This window comes from Cricetulus griseus, chromosome 2, assembly GCF_003668045.3.
Source record: "Cricetulus griseus strain 17A/GY chromosome 2, alternate assembly CriGri-PICRH-1.0, whole genome shotgun sequence".
NCBI classification, from domain to species: domain Eukaryota; kingdom Metazoa; phylum Chordata; class Mammalia; order Rodentia; family Cricetidae; genus Cricetulus; species Cricetulus griseus.
Window position 1 is genome coordinate 231,261,934 of NC_048595.1, and position 10,542 is coordinate 231,272,475.

At 36.4% G+C, this 10,542-nt stretch overlaps 1 protein-coding gene across 3 annotated transcripts in view; it reads left to right on the forward strand.

Annotated features, from left to right (window-relative positions):
- Positions 1-10,542, forward strand: part of Znf407 (zinc finger protein 407) — a 379,395-nt gene that overhangs the window by 149,248 nt on the left and 219,605 nt on the right. For all 3 annotated transcript variants that reach the window (XM_027403715.2, XM_035440299.1, XM_027403716.2), the window contains exon 4: positions 2,180-2,254. In XM_027403715.2, coding sequence (XP_027259516.1) covers positions 2,180-2,254 — 75 coding nt within the window. The remainder of the gene's footprint in view (positions 1-2,179; positions 2,255-10,542) is intronic.

The window sequence follows — 10,542 nt, forward strand, 5'->3', positions numbered from 1 at the left end:
CATAGCAAGTGACAGTTAACATGCTGAGGTAGAGCTTTAGGGCCCAGAACATAGATGTTTCTCAGCAAGGCATTTCAGCTGGAGCTTTTTTGGAGGGATATTTTTGTTCCCGGTTGTATCTGTAAATTATGATAAAGTACAAAGTCATTAGTCTGTTTATCCTGTGGATGATGATAGTATAGACATTCACACATCTCTGTCAGTTGGCTTCTCTTTGGTCAGCCAGGTATGCTTTCCATACATATTTTGTTAACTCCATGGTTATAGTCAAACTATTACACTGCTCACATTTTAAATAGGCAAACATAAAGAATTGTCATGTAAGTTAAACTGGTTGAGCAAATATTTTGCAATTGAACATAAGTTCATGTTCCAGTCTGCACACATTTTCCATTTTCCCTAATAGTGACAGATCTCCTCCTGAGACTTTACTTTGCAGACTTAGGTAAGACTTTCCTTCCTATTAAGTTGTTCTCCTGTGCAGTGGAACATTTTTGCTTGATTCTTTTTTTTTTAGATCTTAGCATCCTAATTAATAAATGGTTCTCTATTTAAAAAACTGCACTGTGGTTTCTGAGTTCAGATCTCTTAAATTGTACTTGGTCATGTAAATAAGCTGTGCTTTGCAACTTTGGGTTTTTAACCTTTGCTCTTTGCTATTAGCTTTATGTTTTTTTAATTATTGGAAAATGGAGGACACTAGGAAAGTTATGACTTAAATGGACGGTTGTTATTACTGTATTCTTTTTTTCAGGAAATGAAAAATGTTATTTATTCTTTCCAAATCAAGCAGAAACAAATATAGAGCATCTTATGCTGTTGTTTTTTGGCTCACCACTTAATATTATCACAGTTTGATTCTTTAAATGTGATTATTATCTTTCCATTATGATGATTGATGATATGACCAGCTCTTCATGGTTGCAAACATCCATCGTCGTAGTTGTTATTACATACTATATAAAACAGAAGGAATGGTGTTTCCAGTGTATGCAAGTTTATTTGAATAATGAAGCAAAAATCATTTAATAATGCAAATATACACTTGCCTAATATTGTATGAAAATAAACAAATATATGATATTTTCAAAAACAAGGTTTTGTGATTCTGGAGATATTTTGCTTTTGGTATTTGTTGCAAATCTCTTCTGAGAGGCTGCAGTACTCCACATTCTTCACATTGCCCGTCTGTGCAAACATGTCCAGATGAATCCAGTGTTTAATGTTAAGAGTCTTATAACATGCCAATTTGATTTGTAGCCTTTCATATCATAGAATGCTAATTAAAATCATATTTTTGCATGTGTCATGCCTTTCATGTACATATGCAAATAGATTCAGTTGCCTTTTAGCTATTAGTAATTAACTTTATGAAGGACAGCTGTAATACATAATTAACAAAAATGTTTGCAAGCCCTTTACACTCAAAGTTACAACAGCAAACCTCCCCCACCCCCATTTTCAAATTAGCCATTTTTGTCTGATGCTTCAGCATGAAGTCCAGTGCTGTAGAGAGTCATATAATCAGTGTTGTGCTGTGTGGAAGGACAGTGTCCTGTGCACTGGATTCATGTTCTGTCCATCCATTCATATACTTATAAGCTCATATGTTTGTAAATTAAGATAGTGAGTCAGGAGATACTCTTGGTTGTTCCACTTTTATTGAGATTTTCTTGTCACAAAAGCACATTTGTGTATGTGTTTGTCCATGCTGTAGGTACAGGAAACATTTATGCCATCTTAAAAACCTCTCTTCCAATTACAACCATGTTTTTAAAAAGTTTCATATGACATATTCAATTAATAATCCCTTAAATATTTAGTAAAATGATACATATTCAGGCCCACATTATGTTTGAAGTGTGGATTTGGTTAGGGCGGTGTATATTTTACCATGGTCACTGACAGTGGAGACGGTGACTAAAGAACCACAGTCATTACATTGATCTTTTGGGTACTGCTAGCATTCCTAAACCAGAAAAGGAGCTCATCAAGTTAGATGCAGGTGTTTCTTTTGCTTCCAAGTAGGGGGAGACTTTAAGGAAGAGCTATTCTAATGAGTGTGTCCATGTTGTGCTGGTGTGTTTCTGTACCAGAGCCATTCTTAAATGCTATCTACAAGTCTCCAGCCAGTTGTCAAGATGTAATTCTCTAATAATTAATTTTCATTTGTTTTTAGGGTTGCTTTTGTAATGAAGAAGCACTTAAATACTCACCTACTAGGCAAGCATGGAGTTGGCACCCCAAAGGAAAGGTAACTTTCATTCCTTCATATTTCATGTTTAATACGTACAGTTACTTTGTCTACTTTTAGTTTTGTTTAATGAAATAGCTTCTCAAATTTGTGTCAATGGTTTATCCTGAATTTGCAGCTTCCTTCTTGAATGCCATTTATTATGTCAACTTTTCAGAAAAAATGCAATGATGTCTAGAAATGAATGGTACATTGATGTAAACGAAACTAGAATTGGAGGGAATTGACCCTGGTAAGCACTTTTGTATATGCTAAAGCAAATGTGTGAACTAAACACTGTGGGTGGAGGCAACTAAATGTTGTCTTTACTTTACTTTTACTTGGGGTTTTAAAATAACATTGGACTTCTTACTGTAGACTCAAACACACTGCTGATATTAAAAATGAAAGATCTTGTGCCATCCTCCAAGTAATACTACAGTTGCCTTGTCATGAAAAATAACACTACAATTATTGTGCCATCAACTGCCAGGTTTATTTTTCCTTGGTGGTATATCATAATTAGCTTTATCATGTAGGCTTAATTATTTTAGCTGAACTGATACCTAGCAGTGTCAGCTACCAGGTGAGCCTGGCTACTTCTGATAACTTTCAAGCTTGGGAAATATACTTACTCAGTACACTCTCAGCTTCCTGAACTGTAGGCTACATCCAGCTTCCTTCTAAACCCCCAAGAAAATACTTGAGATTCTACGTTCACCCAACTGTCAGTCATTACATGCTGACAGCTCTGAATGCATCCACCCAATAATGCTAAGAACATATTCTTCTTAGCAATATCTAAAATGTCCAATGGCCCTTTGAAAAATTAAATGCCGTCAGAGTCCTTAGCATTAGAGTGCGGTCAAAGAGGATGGATGCTCAGATACTGGATGTTGCATCTGCCTCTGTTGCTCCTAAGCTTCGTATCTCATACATTTCATTGTAATACTGAATGAATTTTGGCTAAAATATACCCAAGTAACAAGTGTGTCATAGGCAGATTATGCTTGAAATGTAGAAAAGTATGTACTTTCAGAGAATAATTTGGATGTGCTAAAGGTACATATCATACTTAGTTTAGAAAATGAAAAAAAAAAACCCTCATTTTTATTACTATGTTCCTATTTCTTTCACATGAGTTATCCCAATCATTCTTAAGTAGTACATTATGGTTCTAATTGGACAGCTATAAGGAATAGGAATCAGAAAATTAGAAAAGAATTTATGTGTTCTTACTTTTTTCTCACTCAAATCAAAATCATGTATGTTCAATTAATCTTTATATACACATTATTTATCATGCAAACACCTTCAATGAGAAGATACCTCTTGTATAGTATACTATCTATACAAAGTTTGAAAGTCATGAATTTGCTGTTTGATTTTTCTATTTAGTTTTCCTGTGTTTTATAAGTATTTTCTGTGCCTTTAACTCTGTAGTGTGAATTAAGCTAGAGGGATGTGGTGGTTTGAATGAGAATGGCCTCCATAGGCTCAGATATTTGAATACTTGGTTCCCTGTTGGTTGAACTGTTTGGGAACAATTAATTGGTGTGATCTTGGTGGAGAAGGTGTGTCACTGTGAGGTTTCACCAGCAGGCTCTCTTCCCAGTTCATGCAGATTCATCCAGTGACAGAAAGATCGCATGGCTTCCTCTCCTGTGAGATACTGCTCTTCTTTTGCAGCCGTTATATTAGCCTTGTCAAGCAGTGTGGCAATGCTGTTAGATTATCTGGATGGCTACTTTTAAGTTCTTCAAGGCCAATATTCATCTAAATTAGATATCTTTGAATTTTTCTTCTTGTTAAATATTATTTGATTCAGGTATGTTTGTGATGTTGCCTTTTATTTTTTTTTTTTCTGGCATTATTGTTTTAAAGGATGTATCAGAATTCCCGATGTTAGCTATAAATATTATTTTTCAATGTGCATCTGTGATTGGAGTAGATCATGGTTTACAAATGTAATCTAGGTTCCTCCTTTTTGTGTGTATGGTTTCAAGCGTTACAGAAACAGTGAGCTTGCTGTACCTTCAGTTTGGGAGTAATGCTTGTCAATTAAGCTCACCCATTGAAAACATTTTTGCAAGCTTGCCATATTTTGATTTTTCTGGAACAGTATAATCAGTTTATATTTTATGTTTGGAATTTGATTTTACTCTCTAATGCATTGCATATTATAGAAAAATATAATAGAAATTAGCTAAATAAGCTCTGACAATTAAATTAATAATGCATTTTGTTTGTAAGTATTTAGGCATTTTGCTTTGACTGATATATGAAAAAATGATGATTTATTAAAAACAAATCCATATACTTACACTCTCAAGTTTGATGAACTAATACACTTTGTCAGTGCGAGTATCATTTGAAGGAAAAACAGCCTAAAACTTCACATTTGTTTTAAAAGCTTCTGAATACTTGAAATGATGACAGCTTTTTTAAGATTCCTATTTTTGAGCCTAAATTAACTCACCTTAAGGTAGTATTACATAGTATTTGAGAGACATTTTACACTTAAATATGAACAACTGGGTATCTCCACATCCAGTTCATATTTTTATATAATACACTCCTATTTACAAGTCCATTCTAAAGTAATCCCTATATTAAGTGAGTAATTATCTCTGTTATACAAGTGAAGGAAAATGTCTTTACAATGCTTTGATTTTTTTCCATAATAATCTTCAATAAATTTTTTAACAATTATTAAAATTATTATTGCTGTTTTTTTCTTTGTACTATAAGTCAGTTTTTACATTATAATTATTACGATAATCATTTTAAATTTAAGAAAGTTTCCAGAAATAACATGAAATCAACTTCATTGTTAATTCAGTGTTTGGCTGCTGTTAAAGATGTCATATCTTGCCTGTAAGACTCAGAAAAGTGATTTCTTTTTGGTCTTTATTTGAGGAGATGTTGTGCTTTCCTGTAATGATTTGTCATTTTAGACTTGGGTACTAGCGAATCATGTATGTAATTGAGTTTTCCTCTTTGTGTTTACTGCTGGAAGCTTAGGCCCTAAACTGTTACCCATCTCAAGCACGTGGGAAGGACTCCAGGGAGTGCAATTTATTTACTACTGTTATTTCCAGTTCCATTTTTTTCTTTCTTCTCATGAGGAGGTTCCATTTATATGAGTGATATATTTTAACAAGCTCACATAAATCAAAGCCCTCATAATTCAGGAGTATTGCAATAGGAACTTTTAAAGCTAAGTCAATACTTTCCTGCAAGTTCATGTATCTTTAGCCCCTTGGTTTTATGCCTCTCTCTTGAGCACTATACAGCCCTATTATTAGATACTTTTAGAAAATATTCTTTCCATAGAAAATGAAAACTTTTTGTGCACTTTAAGGTACTGCTTCATGTATTTTACTGTGCAGAATTTTCTCTTATTTTAGAGACTTGCTCCTAAGGTTTTTGTTCAATTGATAAGTGCTTCCCAGCAAACAACAGTATTCACTTCCCCTTTGTAGCAGGTCACTTGCTCTCAGAGTTTCAGAAATTCTCCATTATTATATATTGGTTATGTTAGGGTGTTTCTGAGAATGATGGAGATTTTCTTGGTCCGAGAAAGTCAGTTACTCAAAATAAGTAGCTTTTGGGTCATTGAGAATTAAAAAAAAAAAAAAAATGATTGACAGCAGTAGGATGAATTTTTAGAGACACTATAGATGCTTGTACGAAGAAGATTGAGAAGTCTTGAGAGAGAAGCACCCCTGTATAGCTAGGAGGGGCCAGGGGTATAGTCTATGTCAAGCTGCTAGTCTGGGGTCCTTTCATGGCATTGCTGAAGAAGTTAGGCTGGGTGAGGTATGAGGAGGAGGTGGTCTCGGTCAGGCCAGGCATACAGGTGCCTCCTCTCAGATTTGGCCTCTTTCACATAACAACCTTTAGGCAGGATGCTCATTTAGGAGAAAACAAAGATACAGGAGACAGGACTGTCGTTCTCATCAGCCATACTGAGAATATAACACATTTGCTGCTTTAAAAGAATCCTTGTTGGGGCTGGAGAGATGGCCCAGAGTTTAAGAGCATTGGCTGTTCTTCCAGAGGTCCTCAGTTCAATTACCAGCAAACACATGGTGGCTCACAGCCATCCGTTATGAGATCTGGTGCCCTCTTCTAGTGTGCAGATATACATGGAAGCAGAATGTTGTATACATAATAAATAAATAAAGTCTCTAAAAAAAAAAAAGAATCCTTGTGATCCTAGTCATGAGATTTTAATTGTTAGTCTCTGTCACATTTAAAAGACGACAGCCTCTCCTCTGTCTCATGGACCTTGCTTTTGGACTTATTGGGCAGAGGATGAGAACAGAGAGACATACATGCAAGTCGAGAGGAGGCTGTGCTGCAGTAAGATAGTATGCTATTCCAGGGAATTTAGCCTTACAGCAGTTCAAGAGACTCACATGGAGATATCTGAGATGCCCTTGGGGGCAGTTTATTGTTCTGGGAGCTGTGGGCTGCCCAGGGGCCTTGGGGAAAGTTTGGAGATGGTAGTAAAGAAAGATCACAGAGATAATAGCTTAGTCAGTGATTAGCCAGGAAAGTATTCCAATGGATGGGTGAGTGGCTGCAATGTGAGGGTAAGAATAGGAGAGTGGGTTGGGTCCTGGCAAAGAGGACCTTGACTGCTGCTGTGTCCTGTACTTTGCCTCTTTGTGTAAAGAAAGGCAGCCCAGCTGAGAGCTCTTCTGGAGCTGTAACTGAGAGTGTAGAGTCAGCCCGTATGGAAAGACATTCGGCTGGTGGCTTGGCACTTTCCTGGGAAAGTCTCTGTTGAACATGCCCATCTCTTCCTTGAGCTATTGCATGGTAATTGTTTATACAATTCTCATCATGTTGCAGATTCCATTGGCTTTTTGTCCATCAGTAGAGTTGTCAGAAACTCTTCCTTCTCTTCTTCTGTCTGTTCTCTAAGATGCCTACCCAGCATTCCACATCTACTGGCTGCCATTTTCATGTGTAAAGATCAGAGCCATTCTTGCTGAGTCTCTTTCTTGTTTATTCCTTCTGTACATGATCTTTTTCAACACATTCTCATGGAACACTAGAGAATTAACAGTATATATGTATGTTTGTTCATATGTTTATTTATATTTAATTTTTAGGTCAGAATTTCCTTTTCCTCATTGCTTCTACCTCTCCCCAAAAAACCCCAAATAATCTTATTCTATACTCCTTTATTGATTTATCAAGTCATTGTTTAATTGGACAAAATTATTGAGATTTTTTTCATGATATTCTAGAGACCGTTAGTGCCTTTAATATCAGAGTGTGAAAAATATCAGCTGTTTTTAACTTTTAAAGAATGGTGTTTCCTACCAGCTAGCATCTCAAAATTTTGGCCATTCTTTTCTTTAATTTCACTTAATTTCCTTTTTTAACAGTGGCTTATACATCTGGACTCTGGCTAAATAGGCCTTAAACTCTTTTCTTTGATTCCCAGTCACTGCCAGAGTTATAGAGAACAAAAGCCTATATGTTTACTGCAGCCTTCAGTTATGCCTACCTGTCAGCTTTGGTACAGTCTCACTATACAGCACTGACTTCTGTGAGAGGCTCTTCACATTCAGCATTACTTGGTAGTTTATTAAAAATGCCTGAAGCAATATATTTCCCGAGGAATTTTCAGGAAGCACTTTTCAAAGTAATTTTTATGAACTTGAATCAAGGCAATTTGACCATCTGTTTGAACCACTAAGTAACTATATTTTTATTTTCTTAATCTGCATTGCTATGAAAGAAAAATGAAGTACCTACCCAATCCTTTTCTAAGATGGCTTCTTTACACTCTAATTCCTGTGAGCTTAGTTTGCAGGGCTCTCCACTTAGGTAGAGTGTTCTCTCCCGTCTACAGAAAAGTCATCGGCCTTTTCTCAAAAGTGGTGTTCTGTATGAGACTGGTTGTGTAGTCCCCCTATCATTCTGCACAGCGTCTCTTTCTTCAGCTGACCTTTGTCCCTTTACAGGAGACTCATAGCCCTGCTTAGAAATTATTAGACTTTAGAACCTACTCAGGTTGTATTATACAAAATCAGTGTTTAATAGGATGAAAAGTCAAATATTGTTAATTTCCTATAAGGTAACATAAAGCTTATGTAGAAGTATTTCTAGCCTGGTAAAAGAGTATAAAAATCTGCTTTCCAGGGATACATCTCTATATGCATTACCATGGGTTTCAGCTGAATTGTGTTTGTGTTTTTGAAGAGTGGCATCTTAGATACTTTATCAGATACTGAGCTCAGTATACAAGGAACATAAAGATGAGATGCGAAGCCCTCTTAGCCAGTTGTGCTTAACATTTTCACAGTCATATTGAAAGCCACCTGTCATTGTTGTCCAGACTGGAATTGATGTACTTAGTATATTACTTTCAAAACTTGAGTTCTATAAAGCTTTTCCTAGATTTATTTTGAAGCAATTACTTACTGCTTAGGATGCTAACATGTTTCTAAGCACATTCTACTTTGTTTTTTGTTTGTTTGTTTTGTTTTTCAAGACAAAGTACTCTGTGTATTCTTGGCTGTATATGCACTTGTTTTTGCAGAGGGACCAGGTTCAACTCTTATCACCCACGTCGTAGCTCACAAACATCTATAACATCAATTCCAGTGGGTGTATTGTAACTTTTTGACATGCATGGGCACCAGGAATATGGTGCCAACTCCTTATTTCTAGATATGTGTATACATATGTATGCACAAGCAAGTAGAAGGCAGAAGTGGATATCTGATACTACATTTCTCTCTCAGTCACTCTCCGTTTTAGTTTTTCAGGCAGTGTCTCTTAATGAATTTGGAGCTCACTCATTGTTAGCCTGGCTGGGTTTAAAGTCTTGCTCTGCCAATTTCAGCTTTTGCCTGGGTTGTGCAGATACAAATTCAACTTTTCATGCTTACACAGCAGTTTCTGACTGAGCCATCTTCCCAACTCTGAACATAATGTTTTGATTTTTCTTTAACTTTGTTCCTTGAAAATATATCAGAAAAACAAAACCAAACCCCCCAAACTTTAAGGGAAGCATAGCTATGTAACCATATAAAATCTCGAGATGAGAAATGGTTGAGTTGGGTATTTCAGGAAGGTTTTCCTTTCTTCTTTCTATTTTGATGCTGGGGTTGTCATCTAGTAGTGTTTTCTGCAGAATGGAGCAGTTCTTGGAGAACAATAGTCAGAGCCAACTCTGTTCTTTATAGAGGAGAGGGCTTTTACAAACAGATGGTTTGGAAAGCAAAGCCTGCTTCAGCCTGCAGGTAAGTCTCATGACTTCCCTACCTGTTAGAACTGGCTCCACCTCATCTTTGCCCATGAAGGAAACATAAATGGCTCTGTCTTCTAAGACATTCTAATCCAAACATGTGACAGCCAGCTGGTATGGCTTTCTGTCAGTACTGGCTTGCTCCTGTGTCTGTACATTTGGGCCGCTTGCTGTTGTGTGCTTTCATAGATGCATCTAGTTCCTTTCTCTATTCTGCTCTTTCTGAGAATGGTTGAACAACACAGAATTCTGTTAGCCATTGTGTGTGTGTGTGTGTGTGTGTGGGTGTCTTACGTGTGTTCTTCAGTCAGCTCCATCATTTGTCCTTTTGTTTTGTCCACTAACCATAAAGCTGTCCTCAAGCAGACCACAGAGTTGTCAGTTTTTTTTTTTTTTCCTGTATTGGTATATAGCATAGCGTTATTAGCAATTGGAGGATATATTTTTAGAATAGTTACTCCTTAAAAAGGGCCTCATAAGTTTTTGGTGATCCTTGCTACCTTCTATGAGTCAAGTTGTGTTCTGGGGTGGCTCTCACAGGTCTTAGTTCATCACTTTGCAAATGTCAGTGAATTGATATTTTTCATTTGCCCTAACTAGTTTGTTGTATAGTTTTGTACTGTTAGGAAAACCTTTATATTTTTTAGATGCCTATAAACTTTTCTTTTAATAACTCAGTTTAAAAGTTTTGGAAATTAAAAGCATGTGTGTATTTTGTAGTAGTATTTCATGTTCATTTGTTTAAAAAAAATAAAAACTCACTATGAGTTCCATGAGCACTGAGGGAAGACATTCAATGGAGATATTCCATTTAGGCCTGAGTGTTCTAAGGTCTCTCACTGTGCACATTGTCCAGTTGTCTAAGGTCTCTGCATTTGCTTTCATCTACTGCAGAGGAAGCTTCTCTCATGATGGCTGAGCAAGGCACTGTCCTACGACTACAGCAGAAGGTCACTGGGAGTCAGTTTACAGCTGTGTTTCTTTAGCAGAACAGTAGTATTTGATACCCCCAGGTCCTTGTCCGCACTGGTTT